The following is a 26605-nucleotide window of genomic DNA, read 5'->3' as shown; positions in this document are numbered from 1 at the left end:
TCATGACAATACGCTTCAGGCAGATACATGACAGAAAAATCAATTTGCTGAGGGACCAGAAAACGCTTGTTGGCAAACACACTTGGGAGCATTAAATGAAGTGATGGAGCAACGAGACATGTCTGATGCTTGTGGATGAGGTGAGAAGAATTGTAAAAACTGCAGTAAACAAGCTGCCATTGATTGTTCTTGATTGTAGGATGTGGCAGGGCTCTTTGTTGGTCACTTAATCTGCTACTTACGCTGGTTCACTAAGAAAAATAATAACATGGAGTGAACAGACAGTGGTTGAAAGGCTAAATGACACCATTTTTGTTAATCTTCTTAATTTTTTCAAAATAAGATTGTTTGGTTTTTCAAGTTGTACTTTTGGGGATTATTTTGTCTTTATTGGATAAAGCAAATGACAAAAGAAAAGAAAAGCTGGGAGTAGAAAGAGAAGGACAGGGACCACAACCTCTGGGGCTCATGCTTACAGGTGCTGTAAGGACTATCCGTGGTGTCCATTGCAGTGACATATGTGACAGTGTTTTTCTGGGATAAAGACTCTATGAGCTCCATCAGCCACTGCCGTAATAATGTGATTCTTGCCAAGGTGTCCATTTGTTTTGTAAGCAGATTAATAAAGAGCAGATCCCATTTCAACACTACTTTTCTTTGTGAAAGACAACTCTTTGCAGAATGCAAAGCAAAAAAGTAATGTGTTTATTTATTGATTATATATTTATTGATATATATATATGAAGCGTAAATATCCACAGTTACAACAAAATAAGTTAAAGAAGTTTTTCTCTTCAAGAAGAAAGACAGATCTTGCTTTCCACAGCTTAACCTATCAGCCAGCAGAGTCTCATCAAAGGGACTTTTGGCCTCTGGGCCATAAATGGATCTGTGTTTGACCTGACCATGAATACTGTGAAATAGAGCTACCGTATGCAATGAAATTTGGAATCAAAGCCTTGACGCATGGTATTGCTGTTTTGGTCATTGGTAAAATCAAATACTGGCTGGTAATAACTCATGTGCACTTGCAGTTCACTAAAAGAAGTGTTTGGGGCAGTATTGCTCCCACTGTTTACATTATACACAGAAACAGAGAAATAGAAGTTCACATAAATTATGGCGGAGAAACAGAAGATTTTCCAAACAGACGACCCAGGGCTTCCAAATTTTGGGAATGTGTTATCTAAAACAAACCGGTGAAACATATGAAGTGTGAACTGTGTGAAGTTAAACTCTCCTTCCTTGGCAGCTCTACGGCAATGCACAAACACCTGAGATGTACGTACACATGCTATATCAGGCGAGGTAATCTGGAGATCAAATCGTGATTAATAAACTAATTGAAAAAATAATCAATATGTAAATCATTAAAAAATAATTATTATTTGCAGACCCACTGTGAAAACGTATTCAGAAATAACTAATTTTGGCCCAAGAATCTTCTTTTTTCTTCACTTATCTTGTCATTTACCTCCACATCTACGCAACAGATCACCATGTCAAAACACAGAACAGATTTCAATCACTGTTTACTGCCACACCAAAATCTGAACGCCTCTGCTGCTGTTTCAAATACCTGCTGAGTTAAGTATCCTGACAGCATGCACTAAAAGTAACCAGACATCCAGACAAAATCCCATTCATCTGATAGAAATCTTGTCCTGTTGATTTGTTGCAGCTGAGAACTATTACATGAGGTAGTTACTAAATTAAATTTCTCCTATTATCAGTTTCATATGCTCTCATGACATACAGCGAGTAAGGAAACAGGATCTGTGGTATGTGACATATGTTGGCCCACTTGAGGTTTTGTGGTTTGTATGTTATTTTAATACTTGCATGAAGTGAAATCCAAGACTCTGTCCTGGGACTGCAGATTAAAATGAGGCAGCGGTGGCTGATGATCTTTAAAAGAAATGCTCATTAGTTTGTTTTCATATAAATAAGAAATATATGGCCTTGCTGAGTGAGGAGAAGAGGGTTGGTGAAAGGAAACATGAATCTGTGAGTAAGTTGAATATGCTGTAGCACTATAGTACAACACACTCTTCAGGTGGGGGATAAGTATGCTGCTTACGCTGCACAGGAGCAACATCTGCTTGACTTAAAGAAACCACCAAACATGATCCCTATTCTCTCAAAATATGTTATTAATATTGAGAACTGCATCTGTTTACACTTCAACATGACCAGTAAATGGTTTGATTCACTGGTGTATGCAAACATTTCCTTTGGCAAGCTGCTGTCCTCTAGGACTGATAAATTAGCAGGCTGTTTTTGTGCTGATGGGGGGATAAATCAAGGCTTTAAGTGGCTGAATGGTGAATAACTAGCTGTGAAAAAATGCTCATGAAGTTCACTCAGTCTCTGTAAAAGCAGATTAACTCCCTATTTGAAAGTGGAAAATGGTGTTTTTTTTATTTGAGGTGCTGCTATGTTAGCATTCAACACATCATTTTCTTGTTTTGGTCCAATTTGTGGAACACAACCAAAGCAGAGTCTCGGCCAAAACGGAGTGGGAGAAAGAAAAACCACAGCCTGTGGCGAACATATCACCACATCTCTTCACCACTGCAAAGAAAGCACAGCATGAGCAAAGCGTGACCACTGCACAGTTCTCCATGGTCAGAGATAAATGATGACTGACCATCAGCCAAGAGAAACAAGAGTGAGATTTTAAGAAACCAAAAAATATCTCAAAACAACTATTGGCGCATGGATTAGTACAGGAAAAGCACGTGATGTGTGGAAGGACCACACAAGATGTGATGGGAAGTTCTGTATTTACTCTTCAGATGACTTTACAGATTAAATCTTTGTTACATTTTCAGTATGAACTCACATTGGAGCTTACATCATCCCTGCTCTCTGTATGTGTCTAAAAGGATGAGGAGGATTCAACACAAGGAGAGCATCACTGTAGAAATGAAGTTTATTCTGGGTTATATACCAATTATTTTAAAAGAACAGCTGTTAAACAAAGCCTTTTGATAAAATCCCTTCTAGCTTTTAAAAATGTTATGAAGCAAGACCTGTGAAAGTCATGATCTTTCCAGTAAAGGCATGCCTTGTATCACGGCACTCTCTAAATGGAAACAGATGTAAATAACTCTCTGTCCAGTAATGCTGAAAATTTGCCTGATAAAGATCTAAAAAAAAAATGTTTTGAATCATCCAAAGAAAGTCAAACGAAAGAAATTCATAACAGGAATTTTAAAGATGTGGGAGTGCTTGTTTTTATTTTTGACTGATGAAAAGTTAAATCATCAATTTCCTTCTGCATACATGTGTCTGATAATCCACTGGTTCATGAGGTGTAATAACTTTAAAAAAACGGAGGGAGAGACAGGATGTTTACCGCTGCTTTTGCTCTACATCTGTCACTGAGGAATGCTTTCTAACACTAACATGTCCTCCCATGCTCTCACTGTGATAACTTGCACTCTACGTCTTTTTGAGGACTTTTAAGAAACAGGATGGAGATTAATCCTTAACCTTACCACTGTTTCAGAGTCGAGACAGCTCTTTTACATCTCTATAAAAACAAAGTGTTTTGTAAAACCTCAATACCTATGGAGGAAAAACCTGGCATCACCTGCTTTTCCTGAGAGTGACTGTGAGATCATCCAACAGTACAATAAAGTTCTAATAACAAGACTCACAAAAATTACTCATAGCCTACTGGCATCACTTCTAGGACTATATTATTGACAATGAGGTGCAAAGTGTAACTCTATAAAAGTAAAACACAGTAAAACAGTTGGCTCTAATGAGTTTGTGTTGCATTATGACATCAACAAAACTCTTTTTTGAACTGGAGCAAGAAAACAAGCCTCAGCAATCAATGATTGATGTGATCGAGTAGAAGTAGGCAGTGAAAAAACACAATGTAACTTGTAACTGTTGAGTAACTTCACACTCACATGAGAACGTTTTCATTGCATCTTTTTAAAGACTGGCACTCTTACGCCCTGTGTATTTTTATATGGCAATATCAAACATGCTGTAAGCGCTTTACGTGTTTTACAGCAGAATCTCGTGGAATAAATAAAACGCTCTTACTCCATATTTTTTTTATTTCAAAAGCTTTCGATTTGGTTAACTCAAATAAAACTTCAACTTCTTATCCCAAACATAAAAACCTGGCAACAAACATGTAGATTTATTTTGTTGAAAGCTTTTATTTATTTCAAATGAGGTTTACACGACCAGAACAACAAAGGCAGGTGCAACTCATCCCACCTCAGCGTGTTTCTGAAGGTGGAACATGCACATGAGCTCACACGTGGGTTATCAATCAAACGGTCGAATGAGCCGAAATAGCCAACCAGTTACGTTTCGAGAACAATAACCCAACTGTTACTGTTTCACCTGTAGGCTACAGCTGGCATGACTCATTTCCTGTCCAAAGGGGGTGTTAGTGTCACTGAAATCCTGACTCATGCTTTTACAGAGGAGCAAATTAAATTAACACCAGCATAATTAATACGAGGGCAAACTGAGGCCTGAGGGAAAGCTTAGCACAACCTACTGATGGTGGAAGAACAGAGGTATAAAGTAGTTTCATCATAGTACTTTAAGTGTTTTAAAAATGAACCGCTGAGATGAAACAGAGAATGAAAGCGGAATACTTTATTCTCCAAATTCACTTCCTATGTACTCTGGAGTAAAAGTATAAACAAAATTTATTTTGACTTTATGACACGATTTCAATTTCCATAAAGGAATACAAAGAAGCTGTGTTAATTTGATAAAGTTCCTTAAGCCTGAATTTATTCCTACAGCTCATTAGTTTTATGGTAAAGTAAAAACAACTCCCTGACTGAGCAGAATGTCTGTTCTGTCATTTTATCAGTATTTATGCTTTTGGAACAACTGAGAAGGAAAGAGCAGCTTCATTTAAGCTCTTTTTTTCCTCTCAAAATAATCAAAATAATCCATTTGGATGAGTTACTCCCCCACAGACGGTTCACTTTGAGAGCTGATGTATTTTGCACCTGGGTGAAGCAAGAAATGAAGTTTTGTCTAATGTTCAATTCAAAGCAAAAGTCATTAAAACAGAAAAAGTAACAAGCTGCAGTTGAACCTCTTCTTTTTTACCAAAGTATTTTAAGTGGCCATTAAGCGTTCATTAGCCTAACCTCGTCCACTTTCCCTCTGACCCTTTAACCCTGTGATCTTTCATTAAAGAGCAACACTAAATGTTCATGTCGAGTCCTTGAACCGACGCACTGATCAGTCTCACAGGCTACATGTCCTCTCCCTGAAGGCTGATAGAAAGCAGATGTTGTCTTTTATTTGACAGCACATTATGTATTATTTAAAGGATTTGACTACTGAAGAATAATGAGACATTTCAGCCCAGAGTCTCACGCTGTGTAAGTTATTGTTTGTTTTATCAGTTTTTAAAGTTTAGTTCCTTTTTAGCGAGATGTATTGTAATCTTGTAAACCCACAACTTTCACTCTCACTTTCCCTCCTTTTCTTCTATCTACAGATCCAAGATGTTGGGAAAGAGTGCCAGGTAATGTAAATCATTTCAGGTCTGTGTGATTGGCATGATTCAGAGCTGTTATCTGAGTCGGCATCTACTGAGCTTAATTCTGGTAAACTCTGTTTCACTCGCAGGCCTGTTGAGAAACTGCTTGGACTCGTTCCATGCTCCTTTGCAGACAACTTGCTCACTTTGTCGTGATAGATTTTGTCTTTTCAAATGCCAAACAGTTACAGAAAGTGCTGTCATTCGGTTTAAGAAGTATGGTTCAAATATAAGCCGAATGTAGCACTGCAAGCCTGGTCTTAAGCACCAGGAAAGGATTGTTTATAAAAGAACAACAGTCACAGCAAGTGTTGAAGCTTAATGTGAGACATTTTTTTTACACAAACTTATCTTTCTGTGCTAACAGACTTCAACTGAGAAACATAATAACTTTTGTTTTGTGACACATGTTCAGAAGCAAACAAGGTGCAAGACAATTTAATATGAAATTAATTAAAAGCACATCTAAGACAAGGCGCCAAGATTGCCTCATATGACCTTTTTCACTCCATCAGAGGTTTTTCACTCAAAACGTGAAAAGTGGACACTTAGAAATGTTGGAAATGTCCTGTTTAAAAGCCTCCAACTTATCAAATAACTACTTTACAATCATCAAAGTATTTCCACGTCTGTGTGCTGACATTTATTTAGAAACTCTATAACGTGGTGTTCTCCTCAGAAACATGTTTTTCCACTGAGAAAACTTCCTGGAAGATGCATCTCATGCGCTCTCCATAAATCTGAACTCCTGCTTTTTACTGCTAAAGGGTTTATATTTAGATTTCAAACGTAGTAACCCAATATGGCAGAAAATAACCAAAAGGGACCTGCTGAACCCTTAAGCTGTGCCACGACATATCCTTCATGGAGCTACAGTGACTGCAGGGATAACAATATGGCAACAAAGAAAGCCTGAGTGTAATCCTGGTGCTGAAAGATGTTTGAATTAGGAGGGTGAACAGAAGTCCAGCTGAGGGGATTATTCCAAAGAGCTGAATACATGATATTTGATGTGAAAACCAGATTTGAAAACTACGGAAACCAAAGAGACCTAAAAAACCTTGTAGCCAAGCTGGAAAAAAATCAGACTGACAGGATCATTTCCCTGGATGTAAGCAGCACCCCCACTGTGTTTGAAATCTGGGAATCACAATATAAATCAATTATACGGTCTGCAGTCAGTGGAAAAGCTATCTAATCCTTTCTGACAAACTTCTGGGCCCTCTAACTCAAGAGAACGGTGCTTCAAGGAGGAGAAACACTGAGGGAAATACAAGTAGAACATTAGATAGTGCTGGGTGGAATTGGTGGGAACGTTCACATGACATAAACAATGCTGCTTGGATCAGCAAAGTGCATGAGAAGTATCAGGACTAACATGTCTCACAGATGGGGGTGAAGAATCAGTGCTTTATCAGTTTCTGCTTGAAACGGTTTCCTCCAAACTTCAAGAGAGAACGGGGCTGGCAGAAAGCAACAAACACAAGGCACCAGAATTATTTGGAGTAATAACAAAGCAACAATTATACGTGCCACACATCAATTATGCATAACTGTTGCAGCTGTAGAGTGGAAAGACTCACTCTGCTTGTGTTCTGCTTCTTTTACACACAAGCATTTCCTTTACAGAGATGGCAAGGCCAACATCTTACAAACAGTTAACCAAGCCACAATGTACTCCTGTTTCTGGTCGCCTCCGGCTGCTAAAAATAAAGACAAAACAAAACTAGCTCTGACTTGGATGTAATCCCAAAAGCTGTTAAAAGCGTCTGATCCAAATGTAAAGAGTTGATTTATCAGTGCATATAAACAACGATCTGTGAGTCTTGAGTAGATATTGAATCAATTTGTGTTCTGTGATCTTCTCTGCCAACAGCCTGAAGCAGATTTACTGTATGCCAGCTGCTGCTCTGTGCTGTCTTTTCCCCAGGGACTGGGTCACAGAAAGCTGATTATCAAGTTAGCTGGATAACTCCTGAGTAAAACCAGGAAGCCCTTCAAATCTGCAACATTGACTTGAATAAAAATCTCTTCTGTGCTTTTGTCCATACAATGCCTGATTTGTGACATGGAAAGAAAAAGTGAGTAGGATCCACAACAGCAAAGGATTAGCCAGAAAACGGACACATATACGGATGGGAATTGAAAAGATTTTGTCAATACTGATGTCCTTATCGATTCTGCTTATCGATCTGATTCTTTATCAAAGAAACAGAAACAGGTAAAAACTGCACACAATGTGATGATGTTGAACTGTGTTGTAATATATTAATAATTTAAGTAGGCCATCTAGTGTCTCAAAGTGGTTTTAGCAATGGTTTAAGTTGTTTGGAAGCTTTCCGTAGTTATGAAGTCAGCCATGAGCCTTTTAATCGCCTGTTAGCTTTTGACATTTGAAATTCTCAGTATTTTTTACAAAGAGTTGATGTGATATAATAATAATAATAATTAATTAATAATTTTATTATTTGTATAGCACTTTTTTAAAACAAAGTTTACAAAGTGCTTTACAAGCATTCAGCAAAAAACAAAATAACAATAAGCACAATAAAATACAATCAAAAAGCAGTGTAAAAGGACAAAGGGTGGAACGGTCCTTTCCATAAATTATAATACTTAATAGAAACCCAGACAATACAAGAACCATGCAGTCTAAAAAGAGAGACCATGAGGACCAAACATAAAAAACATAAAATCAGCAAGAATAGGGAACGCAATTAAATAAATAAAAGTAAATACATAAATAAAAACACATAATAGTATTAATAAATTGACCAAAGGAGTAAAAAAATAAATAAATAAATATATATATATATATATATATATATATATATATATATATATATATATATATATATATATATATATATATATATATATATATACACATACATATACACACATACACATACATACACATACATACATAAACATACATATATACATAATAATAATAATAATAATAAGAAATAAATAAATAAATAGGCAAATGAATAAAATAAAATAAATAAATAAATAAGATAGAGATAAAAGACATTAAAAAATGGTAAAAGACAGTAATAGACGGCATCACATAAAAGCAAGTCTGTAAAAGTGAGTTTTTAAAAGGGACTTAAAAGAAGCAACAGACTCCGCATGCCTTATCTCCTCCGGCAGGTCGTTCCAAAGTCGAGGTGCTCGGATGGAGAAAGCTCGATCACCCTTAGTTTTGAGTCTCGACTTTGGAACGACCAGCAGGCCTTCACCAGAGGATCTAAGGCTGCGGGCTGGCACATAGGGGACTAAAAGCTCAGATAAATAACTGGGGCCCAGCCCCATGATTGCTTTAAAAGTAATCAATAAAATCTTAAAATCAATTCTGAAGCTCACAGGAAGCCAGTGAAGGGTGGCTAAAACTGGAGTGATGTGATGCCGTCTGTTAAAACCAGTTAAAAGCCTAGCTGCTGCATTCTGGACCAGTTGGAGGCGATGGAGAGCTTTTTTATTTATACCGGGGAGGAGGGAGTTGCAATAGTCGAGCCTGGAGAAAATGAATGAATGGGTGACTTTTAGGAGGTCTGGAGGGGTGAGAATTTGTTTTATTTTTGAAATGGATCGTAAATGAAAGAAACAGGACTGGATGGTTTTATTGATGTGGGTGGAGAAGGTGAGGTCCGAATCGAAAATGACTCCTAAATTTCTGGCAGAGGGGGTGATGTTTACTGATAGTGGACCAAGGCTAGACTGAATGAGGGGGGAGTTTTGAATGGAACAGAGGATTATTTCGGATTTAGAATTATTTAACTGAAGAAAGTTTTCTGCCATCCAACTGTTTATGTCCCTGAGGCAGTCCATGACAGCAGCTAGGCCCTGTGGGTCCTCAGGTCTCAGAGGAAGGTATATCTGTGTGTCGTCTGCGTAGCAATGGTAGGAGACTTGGTGGCGCTGAATTAGTTGGCCAAGGGGCAGCATGTAAATGGAAAATAAAATTGGACCTAAAACTGAACCCTGCGATACACCATAGGCAACGGCAGCAGAAGAGGAGCTGTGGCTGCCCATGGTGACCGCAAAGGTTCGCTCTAAAAGATAAGACTGAAACCAGCTAAGTGCAGTGTCCCTGATACCCACCCAATTTTTAAGACGCTCAATTAAAATGGTGTGGTCGACAGTATCAAAGGCTGCACTGAGATCTAAAAGAATTAAAATTGAGCCCTCCCCTCTGTCTGCTGCTAAAAGAAGATCATTGGTCACTCTGAGGAGGGCTGTCTCAGTGCTGTGACCTGCTCTAAAACCAGACTGAAATTTCTCAAAGAGGTTATTATCAGACAAAAAACTTAAAAGCTGTGTCGAAACCACCTTCTCTAAAAGTTTGGATAAAAAGGGAAGTTTTGAAATTGGTCTAAAATTATTAAAATCAGAGGTGTCAAGGTTTGGTTTCTTTAAAAGAGGCTGGACCACAGCGTGTTTGAAAGCAGAGGGAAATACTCCCTCTAACAAAGAACTATTAATAATGGATAAAATGCTGGGTCCAACCGTGTTAAAAACCTCTTTGAGAAATCTGGTGGGGATAAAATCAAGACTGCACGTAGCTGGTTTCATATGGACTAAAATGTCAGATAAAAAGGATAAGGACACCGGCTCAAAACTGCTAAAATTACAAAGGACTTCCCTGCTTAAAAGCACAGGATATTCAGAAGGAGTGATTCGATGCCTGATGTCCTTAACCTTATTTAAAAAGTGGTTTAAAAACTTCTCACAGGTGTCTTGAGAAGCATTACTAAAATGGGAGGGGGAAGGGTTAGTAAGGGAATCTAAAACCTTAAATAGAACTCTAGGGTTGGAATGATTGGCTAAAATCAAATCAGAATAAAAGGCTGCCCTTGCATCTTTAACTGCCTTTTGGTAGTTCTTCATGGAATCTTTCCAGATGCCATGAAAAACCACCAACCCAGTTTTTTTCCATTTACGTTCATTTCTTCTGCAAATTTGCTTCAGTTCCTGTGTGGACTCTGTAAGCCACGGCTGGGGGTCTTTTTTTAACCTTTTCAATTTTGAGGGAGCTACAGAGTCCAGGATGGTCTGACATGTGTGATTAAAAAGAGAGACAAGCTCTTCTGTGTTAACAACTGGATTAAGATCTGGGTTAAAGGCAGTCAAAGATGCAGAAGTAAAAAGCTCCGTAAACTTGCTAGCAGACGTTGAATTAAAAACCCTTCGATGAACAGGAGCATGGTCAATGAAAGAGGGCTGGGATAAAACAACTGAAAATAAAACCAGCTTGTGATCTGACACACAGATATCCTTAGTTAAAAACTCACCAGGGCTAAGACCAGTAAATATTACTAAGTCTAGACAATGTCCTTTTGCATGGGTTGGTTCCTGTATTGCCTGGGTAAGGTTAAAAGAGTCAAGAATTTCAATAAAATCAACAGTCATGGGCTGAGAGGGACAACAGACGTGTATGTTAAAATCACCTAAAATAAGAATACTGTCATAATTGCATACAAAATGGGATAACAACTCAGAGAACTCATGGATAAAAACAGTGCTGTGTTTGGGGGGTCTATAGATTATTAAAACTAAAACAGGGTCTTTCAACTTAATAATAAAAGCAAGGTGCTCAAAGGAATTAAAAGTGCTGAAGGTGATGGGGGTACATTTAAAAGCCTGCTTGTGAATGACCGCCACTCCCCCTCCCCTACCAGACAGCCGGGGTTGATGGAGGTGAGTAAAGTCAGGGGGGGTGGCTTCAATAAGGCAGGTGTAATTGTCTGGAGTGAGCCAAGTTTCGGTTAAAACAAAAAAATCCAGGTTATTTTGGGAAATGAAATCATGGCATAGAAAGGTTTTGTTGTTGATTGATCTGATGTTTAAAAGTCCAAAGTTCACAGGTTTCCTGTTAAAAGCAGAGCGGGGTAGCCGGGGGAGCAGGGGGATGTGGATGAGGTTGGAGGGGGTACAGTTTCTGACTGGACGGGGGAGAGGACGTGAGGAGGTGGTGTGGACTGGGATAAAGGATTCACTGTGGGGGGTGGGGGGGCAGGTGGGAATGGGCAGGTGAGTGGGCGGGGTTAACAGGACTGCTTTGGGGTGACCAGATGTTGTTGTCAGGAGGGGGGAGGGAGTGACCTGAGTGTGAGAAAATGAGCTGCTGAGTGCAGACTGTCAGACAGGTGAGGAGTGGATCTTGAATTGAATGCTAGATGACAGCATTCGGCTACCCCGCCTGTTGGGATGGATCCCGTCATGTGTGAAAAGCGATGCTCTGTCCCAAAAGAGATTAAAATTGTCAATGAAATGGAAGTTGTGGGCGGGGCAAGTGGCCTGGAGCCAGGTATGGAGGCTAAGAATCCTGCTAAAACGCTCTGCTCCGCGACCGAGTGTGGGGATGGGGCCAGAGATAAAAACTGTCTTTCCAGTGTTGTTTCTGTGATGAAAGTTGAAATTCAATTCTGAAGCTGAAGTTATACTGATGTATGCTAACTGCTAGCATATTAATGCAGTTTCCCATATATCCTAGCAACAAGCTTGCGCTTTTTTGTTATTCTGGTAAATGAGGTGATTTATGCCATTTTGAATGTACTCAATATTAATCTTCTGAGAGAGAGTAATGTACATTTCTTCATAGAGTCAGTTCTTCAGTAAAACTTCAAGCTGAAAATCCTGAATCAGAGTTTTCTGGGGAAACGTTATCTAACTGCTAAGCTAAGATGGCTGCAGCAGACTAGTCGACGTAGGCCCTGGCGGCTCCAGCACAATGTAAAGAGTTGATAAAGAATCGTTAAGCACAAAGGCTAATGATATCGATGGATTGAACATTTCTTATCGATTCTCAACAGGAACCAGTTCTCGATTCCCATCCCTAGACACGACAGCCAAAAACTAAATGAAAATAAGTTGTTAACAGGTTACACTGATGACATGCTGGGGTGTAGTCTGCAACAAAACAGCAGCAAGAAACTCTGATCCGTGTCTTTCATTTAATGTCAAGTATTTGTGCTGGTATCCCAGGTATAGACATCTTAAAGGGACTGTGAAGACTTTCTAAGTGATCTCTAAAAAGCCCTACCCCTTGATATATACTAGATTGTAATCCACAATATAAAATGAAATTTTCAGCAACTATTTTTAAGTTATTTCTAAATACTTATTCTCAGTGTCTGTGCCCGGGCAGCCCAGGTCTGTATTGATTTAAGAAATGTAGAAGTCCATATGACAGCACCACGCTGGCCGACAAAGTTTAGCAGAGTTTTATTTCTGCTGAAAACAATTAATTGGATTTACTTTGTAGTGGTGGTGGATACTGAGGCTGAACTATCAAACAGAAAAAGGACAGAAGAGCAGGAGAAAGCTAAACAGGAGAGTGATGGAGGATGGGCTAAAGGCTAAAACACGGGCTAAGCATAATTGATTCTTGTTAGTACAAGACTATTTTCAGTCACACTGTGTAATCTGCTGAGTCATCTCTTGAATTATTTGACATTAAAAGGAAGAAGGAACAATGTCAACATGCACCACCAAACTTGATTTACAAAGTCTTGCCCCTTCAAGAGGCAAACTGAATGCCAAACTTGGACAAACCTGATTCCCCACTGACACCCTGAGTGCTACAAACCATTGTCCAAAAAATGACACATATACAACAAAAGTGTGGCTTTGTTACAGTATCGAACCAGGGAATCATATTCCTGTGTATTGGCACAGAAATAATTCTGACAGTGTTGAAAATATGCAACAAGATATCCACCAAAATTGTGGACAGTCAGCCAAAAATGCAACAAGCTCAGACGTAACTTTGTAAACCAAATCTTGCCAACTCAAATCCTGCTTGCTCATGCCAGAACAATACACTAGCATGATTTTTTTCTCTCTCTTTCTTAAGAAAAAGAAGAAGAGTCCACAGTCAACTTATCAAAACTCAGATCATCTTTGCTGAGATTTTGGCACAGCATGAAACTTTCTGCTTAACATGACATGGCTGGTGAGCAGTCATCAGCTCACACCATGCAGGTGAACTGAAATGCACCCAGGAAACATTACACGGCTCTTAGCTGAAACAGTTTTTCTTCTTTAAATAAACATTGTGGGGAATAACCTTTTCCGCAGCCAATAACCATAAACCAACATTATTCTTCTCAGGATGTGTTTGAGATTTGAAGATGAAACAGGATGTCACTGTGAGCCTGAACTACGGCCAGCAGTTTGTCAAGGGATGAAGAGATGAAACCTCTCAGTGTCTGCACTTGGAAGACTTCTAAGAGGGCATGTTCCAAAGTTCTGGCATTCTTTTAGGTCTTGGGCTTACTTTCCCACAAACGAGTACAAAGTAAGAGGTTTCTGGTGGTTTGAGCTAATTGAGAAAATTAGTTTCCCAATCTAGTTGCATCACTTTGTTTCTATTTGCACTTTGATCACAAGTAAATAAAACTAAAAGGCAGCGTGATTTTATGATCAGACTGTACACTAAACTACCCTTTACAAGTCTAAGTTACACATTTTTTCATCATGCAGCCGAGGTGGCCCCCTGTAATAAAGACTTAGGTTCCAGCAACATCTAAAGTCTGGGTCTACTATGTCTGTGAACTCCTGTAATTCAAACCAGTGTCAGAGCTTACCAGGTCAATCTGGAGGCTTATTCAGATTGCTATGATCCCTTAAGGGGGCTGTGAGGAGTTTCTCACTGATGTTGAAAAGATGTCCCTTCTAGATATATGCCTGATTGTAATCCACACTTTAAAATGAGATTATCAGTACCAATATTACAGGTTACATGTTATTTCAAAATGCTACTTCTAGCTTCCCGATCAGGTCGGGCAGGACCAGATTGATCTACGGCACGTCAAGGTCTCTATGACAACACCGCGCCGGCTGACGATGTCCAGTTGTGAGAAGAGAGATCTGTGTTTTTTTTCTGCCGAAAACAATCTCTGTGACTAGTTTTTTAGTGATGGTGGACACTGACACTTTTCAAACAGAAAAAGGACAGAAGAGCAGAAGAAAGCTAAACAGGGGAGTGATAAAGCAAGAGCTATAAGCTACAAGGGCTAAACTGTTTCTGATTATGTTGATTCCAACCCACATGCAGCAGTTATTCTGCAGTGGTCTGTTCAAACTTGAGAGTCTATCAATAAAATGAAGAGTGAAGTTATGTTAGCTCTGCTTGGTACATGACTCGCAGGACATAACCAGGGTTCACTCAAACTGCACATTATGGACATGTCTTAGAGCACTGAGCTGCCAGCTGCGCTAAATATAAACAGCTACTAAACTACTTACAAACTGTCAGTGTTTGCTAGTTGTCACATTAGCCTACAGATACGTCTAAGCACCAGGCTGCCGATAGCACTACATGTGGCCGGCTGCTACAAGGTTTGCTTGATGCCACGTTTCAAACCCTTTTGATACGTAACTGTACTGACAAATACCTTACCTCGGCGCGTTGTATCCAGTAAAAAGTTGTCTTAAACACAGCGCCAAACTTCAGACTGCGTCTGTTTCTCTCTCTCTCCCTTTCTGTGTGTGTGTGTGTGTGTGTGTATGTGTGTCTGTGTGTGTGTCTGTGTGCGTGTGTGTGTATCCCTACCCCCCCCCCTCCTTTTTTCTCTCCCCCCCCCCTCTCTCTCCCACTCTCTCTCCTCTATCTGTCTCTCTCTAACCCCAACACAGTCGAGACAGATGTCTGTCTAACATGAATCTGGTTCTGTCCGAGGTTTCTGCCCGTTAAAGGGAAGTTTTTCCTTGCCATTGTAACTTGCTAAATGCTGCAAAGTCCTGTACTCATGGTGGATTAAGATAAGATAAGACTCCTTATCTTGTCTTGATGTTGGGTTTCTGCTAATAAAATTTTATTAACATTTACGGGTCTAGACCTGTAAATGTTTTTGGAAAGTGTCTTGAAATAACATTTGTTATGATTTGGCGCTATATAAATAAAGATTGATTGATTGATTGATTGATTAAACAAAGACTTCTTTTTGATCCTGATCTCAATTAATTTCAAAGCAAACACACGTCTCGCTAAAGGTAATTTACAACAGTGTGCGTGAAACTTTGAGCCAGAAGGTGGCAAGGCCGTCCAACTAAAACAGGTCCTCCTCATAGGATCTTTAAGTCTGCAGCGGATAATTTTTTTTCCCTTAGGGTAAACATGGCATTTTCAGAGAATAAATTTGAAAGTTTCAGGATGTTTTGCAACATCTAAATAAGTTATGTAAATATATATATATATATATATGTATATATATATAAATATATATATATATATATATATATATATATATATATATATATATATATATATATATATATATATATATATATATATATATATATATATAAATAAGTATTTTCTATTCCATTCTATTCTATTCTATTCCATTCTCTCTCTCTCTCTTTATATATATATATATATATATATATATATATATATATATATATATATATATACATTAAAAACTCAAATATGACATATCTATATTTATTGATAATAGGTATAAATCATGTGCGTGTCAAAAAAATGACTGGGGTAAGTAATCAATCCTTTTTAGGGCACTCATTTTAAATTGAAAATTTCAACAGTGTTATTTGAGAACACACAACTTATAGTTATTAAAAAAAGGGGGGAAAACAAAAACAAAACAAAGAAAAGCCTTTGTCTCATTTTACAAAATGTTTGTCTTTTAGTGAGTGCAGAAGTGACTAAAAATAGTTCCTTGTTCCATAAAGGGTTATGACGCTGTTTAATTCCTAATTCATGCTTATTTGAGCTAGGAATTATAACTGTAGGATTTTTCTTATCACACCACCAGTTTTACAAAAAGGGAAACCATCATTCAGGCCAGAAAAGCCATTACAATTTAAAATTAAAGCAGATTTCAGGCAAGCTTAATTTTAACAAGAATTATTCAATTTCACAAAATGTAGCTCAACATTTTGCAATTACTTTTTACATGCACAAATGCGTATAGCCTAACCATTTCTCATTACTAAAATCCCTTTCATATACGCAATAGGAAAGTTTAAACTGCATCCATTAACAGCACACACTGCACAGTACCTGTAGCACGTTGCAACTTCTCCAGTCGACTTCACGCAGGGGTATTTTGTTGTGGAAACGTTATTTTCAGAGCACTCTCCCCTGTGAAATGAAATATTTACTATTTAACAAAAACATTTTTCACATTTCATCTTATATCCTTGTGTTACTTTGTGTCTGTCATTATCTTTTTTACCCGTCAGTAGCATCCTCCTCTTGGTAGGACCAAAGCAAACCTCCTGAGAAGTACATGCAGGTGACGGTGAGCAGCAGAGGGCTTCTGTTGTATTTTAGTATCATCTCATCGGTCCGGTCACCTGGTCGCTGTCAGTAACCCGTACTTGTGGTTATTGCTTCCTCACAGTTGCAGCTTCAGAGCCTTAAGTGGTGTAAGCATGCTGACAGACCCTCCCACCTCAGCCTCTGCCCCCGAAAATCTAACGAGAATAATCCAACGTAATTCCAGGAGCTTGTTTAACCTACTTTACGATAGGTACTTTTGGCAGTTACGGTAAAAAAGAAAAAGAAGAAAAGTTAAAAAAAAGAAACCTCAAAAGCCGGATGTCATTTAACTTTCTCCCCCTACAGATACGTTTTAACCTTGGTATTAATTTTCACTGAAACAAACTTCAGTCGCCGCCGCTCATTGACGAAACTTGCTATCACTGATTTACCCACAGTTCTCCCATCACTTGTCCACAGCAAGGCACGTGCTGCAACTTGGAACTCTCACGCACACACATACGTCCAGTGGGTGTGTGCGTCATGACGTCTTCACCTTTGCTACCATCGCGTGGCTGCGACTGAAACAACTACTCAATAATAAATTACCAATATTCAAATAACCATAAAAGTTATCTTTATTATGAATAAAAAAAATTGATTCCTTTTATTTTTGTTTCTCAATAAACCGGACATATAAATAAGTAATGAACCCAACACATTAAGAATGTATTAGCAGTATGGCCATAAATAAATTTGAGGCAGTTATTGTACCTCTATTAGAGGTTGCAAATGTGCAGTACTCATCAATTGACTTGATAAGTTTTTCTAAATTATTAAAAGGGTCTAGGGTTTTACAGGTTTATGAAACAATTATAAAGGCTTGTACTTTTCTTGTATAAAAAAAAGCTGTTCAACTTCTTTTGTGATATAGAAATATAGTTATTCGACCTAGCCTCAAAGACCTATTAATACAGTATGACACTAGGATACCAAATTAAGAACAGGGAGGACATGCAAACTTAACACAGATAGGCACCTGTCCTGCCAGAGAATTGAGCCTTGCTGTGAGGCAACAATAAGTTAAGATTTAGACAATGTAACAACAACTTCTGATGCTTTGATGATAGAATAAACTCATACATATAATAGACCTTATTCAACTAACTAAAGATAGTATAAAATCTAAAGTTACATAAACCTAATTAATTTGTGCATTTCTTTATAATCAAAATATTTTCGCTCTGCAATGTCACGTCAAGAATAATATGCAGGTTTTAGCCACAACGTATGATCTATCGGTATTCGACATTATGGCACAAGCATGGCTCACAAGAAAAATCAAACTGAGTGGCATTTTGATTTTACTCAGAATATGCTTCAAATTATTCAGTGCAGTTTTCTGTTTTGTCTGTGAAATGAAGCCAATTAGTGTCTTTATTTACTGTGTCAAAAAAAAAAAAAAAAAAAAAAAAAAACTGGGGATACATGCTGCAAAATATCTGCCAAATCCCCAGAAACAGAGCTGAGCAGCATGCTCAAAGGGCACAGCAGAGTTTGTGAATTAATTGAGCATCCAGTAAAAATCTATTTAAAGCCTTGGGCCTAGTGCTACTATATGTGCTTCATTATACCACCTCTACACATGACACCTAAACATTAGAAAATAAAAAACAAGCCATAGATGCTATGGGAAGTTTTCAGCCTCCAGCTATAGTAAAATCATCATTAAGAAAGTACATGAAACTTGACAACTTGAAGCATAATTACACCTGAAAAGTATACCAGTAAGTAAACAGCTGTTGGTGAAAGTTAAAAAAAAAAATAGAAAGCACTCACAGTGCAAGCAGGACAGACGCTTTCATCATTATATAATAATCTAATACATTATTGGATTATGGTTGCATTGATATGCGAGCAACACTGAGAGGGTTAGCTTGTTAAGATGGGACTAGATGTGTTATATAAAGTTAGGTATTTCATTCATTGCGTAACAATGCATTATTGTTAAAATGCTCATTTTGAAATGTGTTTTAATAAACTTGATGCACCAGGATAGCCCATATTCCCTCTGTAGTAAGAGGTAGCTTAAGATTCCAGACATCATTTTCACATAAAGCGAAACAGATTAGTCTAGCATAACAACAAGTTTTACACTCTGCAAACCCCAAATCACTTTTCTCATCCTACAGGTCAAGTAACCTGCAGTGTGAGAGATTTGATGAGAAACTCTACACCAAAAAGCGGATGACTATGGTTTGGAATGACTTTACACCTCTGTGTTATCTTTACCAACAGATATGATCTAGGCAGTCAATGTCCACTGGCACCTGCTGCACCCATGATGTTTTACAGTTTCTCAGGAAAGCTCTGTGGCATTACACCAAGCAGGAAAGCAGTCCAAGTGAAACAAGAGGACTGTGGTGTCACTTACAGGCAATATGGTACTTTTTGATTTGTTGTTGCAGGTATCACTGCACGACTCTGACTCAAGAGAAATATATATTCCCTCCTAAAGTCTTTTCTTTTCTACACTGAAGTCTGGTTTGTAAATGGCTGTCACAGTATCACCTTTGTGTAGCTTCAAAAGACCTGCTCAAGCATGAACATTTCAGTTCCAGGGAAAATAGTGTTTCTCTTCCCTTCATTACAACAGAGCTGTCTGAGGTGCAGTTCAATTTCCCACCACTTGATGGCCCTTGCAACCAACAGATCCTACCCCCACCCCTCCTTTGCCACCATCGTCATCATTGCCCACAAAATGGATGACAGCTTTTAGAAATACCAGGGTGCGTCACGACTCTGAGGTGCACATGCTGTGCCATTTATGTTCCACCTGTTTTGATGCCTCAGCAGCCCCGAGAGGAGAAGAGGAGAGGAGGAGAGGAGGAGAGGAGGAGATCATGCCTGCAGCAGCACAAGTGACCGATGAATGTTGCAGACTGGTGCTGTATATCAAAGCTACAGGGCTGATAACCCCACTGTAATATCTGGCAGCATCTCCTGCCTTAGAGATACAAAATAATTATCTGGGGGTCTTTTGCTGTGTCATCAATTTCCAGGAAACAACACACAACAACAAAGGAAGCACCCCTACCGTTTTACCTAACACTTTATTGCCTCTTTTAAACAAATGAAAGAGAGTTTAATTATGTCAGCTTGGCTTATGAGTTTTAGTGGTTAGCACTTGTTTACTAGAGCTGTTCTGCACTCTGCCATCTCTCCTTTCTCTGTTTGAGTGTGTTTACACCAGGTTTCTGAATTCCAAACTTAGACAAGGTTGAGCAAAGACCACACTCTCTTTATGTAGTTTGTTTTCTCTTATCTGTTTTAATTTTGTGGCTCAGACTGGATGTTTCCTAACCTGGATGAATGGCTTAGAGCACAAAGGTAGTCTTTTATTTCACTTAACAGCATCACATCAGATGAAACCCCTATTCTATCTTTACTACCAGACAGAGGAAGAATTTGCACAATCAATGGACCAAATGGTACTGAAATTAAATCAGATAGAAGATCAGTGATCCAAAGAATGAGGACAGAGTTGGTAGAGGTTTGTAAGGAAACATAAACAAAAGCCACCGAAGACTAAAACTGTGTGTCTGGGGTTGGCTCTCAGCTGTTTCTCTTGATTAAGGAGCTGTCCTTGAGATTTCTGCGAGGGGCTGGAGTGGCCCGAATTGAACCTGGGCAAAGTGGACCAGGACTGCACTTCTGATTTAAGAAGGAGGATTTTTAGGAAAGAGAAAATCTGAATAGAAAGCAGCTCTGTTACACATAATGAAGTGACAAATGAGAATCGGTGCTGTATAACAAGAGCTTCTCATAACTATTGAATGCTGCATGCAAATCATCTTTTAGCCTCTAGATACTCTCTCACACATAGGATGGCAACAAGAGTATCACAGGGAACGAGAACCCTTCTGTCAGAACTCCTCTCCCGCTGTCTTCCTCTCTCTGCACAGTGCAGCACTGCAGTGCTGCTCTGCACATGCCCAGACAGACTGGGAGAGAGCCACCGCAAGTTTGAGCTCACGAGAATTTTAACAGGCTGCATCACCGACACTTTGATGTACTCCTGCAAGCTGTGTTTGTATCAGGGACAAAAGACTTACTTAACACAACTGAGGATGAGTCTGTCAGTGACATTTCTGAAAGGTTAATTAGATCAACGCAGACACATCTGATGTCATGAGAATCAATCTTGTGACTTTCTCTTGCAGGGCTTTGTTTTGTCTCAAGGTCACTCTGCCCACTCTTGAGTACAAAATAAAGTTGGTGCAGCTTTAATTTGCAGCATCCCACTCATCTTTGGTTAATAATGTCAGATTTGGTCATTTAAAAAGTTCACTTTTTACACCACTGTGCACTGATCCAAACTCTCATAGGATGAGTGTACAGAAACGTGGACAACGTGACAGAACCCCTAAAGTGAAGCCTAAGTAGTTAAAGCTCCTCCTACTGACTGGCTGTACAACAGGTCATAGAATTAACATCCATTAATAAATGGGACATGGGTCAGACTATGAAATTAGAAAAACATCAATAGATTAATTTTTGATGCAATAAAATGTGGTAAGAAGCCATAATTCACAGTTGAGAAATGCATCTCCTGCATTACTTATAATCTATCACCTATTATTATTATTATTATTATTATTATTATTATTATTATTATTATTATTATACATTTATTCTGAGGTGCCTTTCAAGTCACCCAAGGTCACCTTCAAGTGAAGATAAAAGCATTGTAAAACACCACAATTCTGAAATTTCTTGGTTACTCCGATGTTGAAACAGCAAAAATATCTTTATTTGATTGTTTGTTCACAGAAGTTGGAACAAAAAAAACAATGTGGCCATCTATGATAAGCTAAAATGTGATCAAAACCCACCAAAAGGCTGAAGTTATGCATGAATAAGCAGGAGAAATAACATCAAAAGGTCTGCTGACTCATGAGTGTGTTACTTTGTCCGGAAAATCAGAGGAAAAAACAAGTCAACAACACAGGAGAGATCTATTGCTTCTATACACTATGCTTCTGCTGCATCAAACAGACTGAACTGGAGTCTTACTTAAAGTGAAATAAACTGGAAATGGTTTCAAATGGTGGGTTCACATTTACCAGTGAGTCTGTAAACAACTGTAATTGTTTGGTTTTCCATTAAACATGGTGTCAAAACAATAAACAGCTTGCAACAGGGAAAGTAAAGCAAGACAAGTGAAGCCCAGACATCATCACTTGTGTTTCTCTTGTGGCAGCAGTTTAATACACAGTTTACATCCTGTTATCTTCAGGAGAACGGTGCTCCACCTCACATCACTCTGTCTCTCCCCTCCTTTTTCTTTCTGCTCTCGCACCAGCTGTTCAAAGGTTCACTGGTGAGTCACATAAGGTGTAAAAAGATGTGACGTGCGAAGAAGTCTTGTTTTTGAGCTGTTGTAAACATGCCCATCCCCACAGAAGACATCCTGGATAAGCAAGTGCTCACACGAGGATAGATATAACAGTGGTCTTTGTGTTTTTGCATTTGCATGTAGACACGAAAAAGAAATCCTACAAGTTCAATCTTACAGATTCATTGCTGAAAACAATCATAACCCAGACAAAGCTGGTTTAAATCACTGCCTCTCTGCTGATTACAACACCAAAAAACCTTGACAGCTACTGTGAGATTGGAATTTTCCTCTAGTATAAAGCATGTTTCTGCACGTGTCCCCGTACCAGCGCTGGGATCAATAAATACATCCTTAGTGCAGTGTCCTTGGGATGGCCACAATTCACTGCCCAGCCCTGCCATTATGGCTCTCCCCCTCCTCTGAATCTCAGAGCTCATTGTTACCGCCCCATCCTAAAACACACAGTCACACACACACATGCACTGTATCCTTCCTCAGATGAATCCTCTCTCCCTTTATTCCATATTTCATCCACCATATTCATGACATTTTCTTCTGATCTTAATCATTGGGTTGAAAACTCAGATCATGATGAGAAAATGGGCTGCTGTAGTTTAAGGCCCGACACTGACAGAAAATTTCTAGCGTAACAAGTCAGGAAATGAGAAACCAATGTTGATGATTATTCAAAGTAAAATAATATGTTGTGATCAGAAAGCAACTAGCACAAGCATTCTGGTTCATACTAGCTTAAAAGCAGTTTTAGCTGGGTAGTGTCCAAAAACCAAGATAAGTTTTAGCCACTTCCCAGCCAATATTCAAAAGTCAGCTAACTTTATGTTAGCTAGAAAAAAAACATATATTTTTAATTTGGTTGCACAGGCCTTTTAACTACTTACCTAACACAACCCAATAGAAATATTTAGTTTTAAAAAAACAGCAGAAGCTGTTAACCACTTAATGATGCACTGAAATGTTAGCTAGTAACAAATAATAACAAATGGTAAAATATGCTGTTAGCTGCTAAGTGATGTACTGAAATGTTAGCTTGCAACATACAGTAAGATAAATTTTGGTCCACCTAGCTTACAACAATGTTAGCTAGTAACATACAGTAGCATTAGCTGTAGGCCACTTTTTGATGTACCAATATGTTAGCTAAAAAAAACAGTAGGCTACTGCAATCTGTTAGCCACTTACTAGTATACAGAAATGTTATCCAGTAACAAACACTGACATAAGCTGGTAGCCACTAATTCATGTGCTAAATTGTTAGCTGGTAACAAACAGAAACATAGATTTTTAGCTACTTTCTGGTATACTGAATTGTTAGCTAGTAACAAGCAGTGACATGGGCTGTGAGCCCCTCACTGGTATACTGAAATGTCTACTATTAAAGAACAGTAGCATAAGCTGTTAATTACTTAACAACAACAACAACAACAACAACAACAACAACAACAACAACAACAACAACAACAACAAAACATTTTGTCAATTACTAGCTACCTGTAATGTAAACTAGGAACAGCCAATATTGTTACATGAGGTTTTAGACACAAATTACCTCATCAAAATATTAGCTTGTATGTTGCTAATTGCTGACAATAACTGTTGTCTGACTGTAGCTGAAATCTTTTATCTAAAATGTGCCTTTTTAAAAGTTTGTGTAGGAAACTCCTGAGTTTTTCTGATTTTGGCAGTTCACTTGAATAAACCAGTCTTAGCCGAGTTGAGTTAGCTGTCTCACAAACAAAAATAGCAAATAAGAAACATGTCTTCTAATCAGTGGAGCCTTGACTGAAAATCTGGCCATATTTCCCTTTCATATGTCCACTTTCCATTCATTCCTTGAATCCTGATAACATACCAATATACCTGATGCAATGTTTCACTGCTTACTACCTGGAATTGACTGTAATAAATAACATTTTCATCATCTTTTGACAGCTCAAAGTCCTTTACATAACATGTCACATTCAACCATTTATAAATAATTTAATACAGCCATCAGTATTAAACAATCTGCAATCCCTGGCTGACTTTATTACAGCATTTTAGCACCCCACTGTGACATCAGAGACTGCTGAATATGGTCCATTGATAAAGATTTACAATTGTCTATTTTCACTACCTTGGCGAAAAAACGTGTGCTTGTGAAATAGGATAGAAAACATGAAGAGTTCATTACACATAGAGAAAAAAAAGGTTATAAGTAAAGGGGAGAGTTGCTTAATCTTCTTTAAAATGTTTGGCAAGACTGTTGGCTGCTCCTGTATTTGACGGATGGTCTGGTTTGATGAAATGTGAATAAAGACATGGAGAATATGTTGCATATTTCCTGATTTTGATCCACTGAAATATACAGCCAGGGAGCAGATGGTTGGACTGTGGCAAGTCATGCGGTAAAAATGGGAATAAGAAGGGGTTCTATTTCTCCCGAATGGACCCTTTCTAATTATGTGACTTTGACAAATAAAAAAAGAAGCCGAAGAAATTCACCCAAATGTTATCCATGAGAAAAGACAGCTTTCATGCAAGAGTATTTCAAGGCAGGGCTTCTGTCTCCACTTCTGGCTGCATTCCCTCTCTAAAGCTGCTTTTCTCACATAGCACAGGTCAGGTAAATTGCTCATCATCATTTAAATTAGTTCTGAAGCATTAGGCAGAATTGGCCCTGGGTATCAGTTAATTTATGGCCCAGCTGAGCTAACATGCACCACTACACAGAGCCATATTGTTGAGCTAGAGGGCTATTATCTTTCCCATTTGTTTTCCTTCACTTTCAGAGGATGTTAAGTTAGCAAGTGTGAGTTCAGTTCAGGTAGCTTCTGTGAGAACTGAACAAACATTTCCTTTCGATTAGCCCAGAAGTGTGTGAATTGGGTGTTGTGTCGACCTGGGTGTACAGTTTGGTATAGATAGAGGTGAGCTGTCACCCATACTGGGATCACTCTTGGCAAGCTGTTAACGAAAGGTGAGGGAATCGCCTCTGGATGGGTTCCCTCCATGTCTGGCTTTGTCTCCCTCGCTTTCACTAAGCAAGGCGCAAAAAGTGCCCTGTTATTTATATCATACAGGAGTATTGTTACTATCTGTTTATTTACTATAAGCTAGTTGTGCCTCTTGGTTGGGGCAAGCTATGACATTTACCTTCATTTGGAGGGCGTATTCAACCAACCCCTTTACCCCTGTTGCCTCAAGGTCTGATCCCTTTACAACGCATTTTTTTCAGCTATTGCAAAAACTCAAATCCCTAAAACATCTCATTTACCTTATAAGCCACATGCACTAACAAGCAAAATATAAGGCGTTAAAGGTCCCACATTATTCTCCTTTTCTGCAGTTAAATATGGATCGTTGATGTCTTCATGAAATGGTAGTAACATGTTTTGGTCCAAAAAGCCAATAAATCAAGCACAGCAGCATTGTTTCCAGGCTCTCATAGCCCCTCTGTTCAGAACGCTCTGATTTAGTGGGCGTGGCCTTCATATGTAAATGAGCCACCGCTGATACCGCCCCACTCTTCCGTGTCACTGAGAGCGGCGCCACAAGCTCTGAGTGCACAATGTTTAGAAAACAGCGAAGCTCGTTTACCGTAACATTACAGGCTAAAACAACAGGCTAACCGCAGCTAAAGTTAGCATCCTGAAGCTAACACAGGGACAGGGGGGACACTGAGGAAAAGCTCTTACATCTGCTTCACAGCACACAGCATTTAAAATACTCACATTTCCAGGGTCCAAGGTTTGTTCGCGGATGGTTGGTAATGCGCCTGGATTCAGGACCAGTCTATTCGCTAGCCCTCAGACGAAACACCAACAAAAGGGGGTGCCCACCTAATAACCTTAAGCTATCACAGGCCCCGTTTTCATGACAAAGTTTCATCCAAAAACACTAAAACGCAGAGAAAAAAATCTGCGTTTATACAGAAATGCTGAGGGACTGAAACGATGTAGTGGGCCTGTAGTTTTGTAATATTTTTATTGATGCAAGATGTCTACTTTGCTCACCACATGTATTGCAATTAAAGAAACAACAGAACAGTCTCGATTTTCTAAGTACCATGCTTCATAGTACAGTTAATTTCCATTCCATCTCTTCTTTCAGGCTTCACAGCTGATGAGCGGTCCAAAAAATGCCTAACCTTCAACATTTTGTACATATCAAAATGTTTCCCTTTTGGAGTCCTGTTTTTATGTTTATGGGTGAGATGCTTGGAAAAACAGAATTCTGGCCTGGACGGATTTATAGAGATTAAAATCTCAGCATTAATGCTTTAGCGACTGGCAGCTTTCATCAATAACACTTACATCCCCTGATAATATAATTACTGCCATGACACTATGACAGCTTTTCACTTTACAGCCACTGAGTCACTTCAGATTTTTGCATTCTTATTCAGCCTTTTTTTTTTCCAGCTCAA

General features: G+C 38.7%; 1 protein-coding gene across 2 annotated transcripts in view; it reads right to left on the bottom strand.

Annotated features, from left to right (window-relative positions):
* The window catches only part of ccbe1 (collagen and calcium binding EGF domains 1), a 44036-nt gene extending 26701 nt beyond the window's left edge, over positions 1 to 17335 (bottom strand). For both annotated transcript variants that reach the window (XM_074690572.1, XM_074690573.1), the window contains exons 1-2: positions 16753 to 17335; positions 16578 to 16658 (exon numbers count right to left, since the gene is read on the bottom strand). In XM_074690572.1, coding sequence (XP_074546673.1) covers positions 16578 to 16658; positions 16753 to 16856 — 185 coding nt within the window. In that variant the 5' untranslated portion in view covers positions 16857 to 17335. The remainder of the gene's footprint in view (positions 1 to 16577; positions 16659 to 16752) is intronic.
* Positions 17336 to 26605: the final 9270 nt, after the last annotated feature.

The sequence above is a fragment of the Halichoeres trimaculatus genome, unplaced genomic scaffold (assembly GCF_033239565.1).
Source record: "Halichoeres trimaculatus isolate MK-OKI-2021-1 unplaced genomic scaffold, fHalTri1.1 fHalTri1_scaffold_16, whole genome shotgun sequence".
NCBI lineage: Eukaryota > Metazoa > Chordata > Actinopteri > Labriformes > Labridae > Halichoeres > Halichoeres trimaculatus.
Note: the sequence above shows the minus strand (reverse complement) of the source record. Positions and strands in the feature narration are given on the sequence as shown.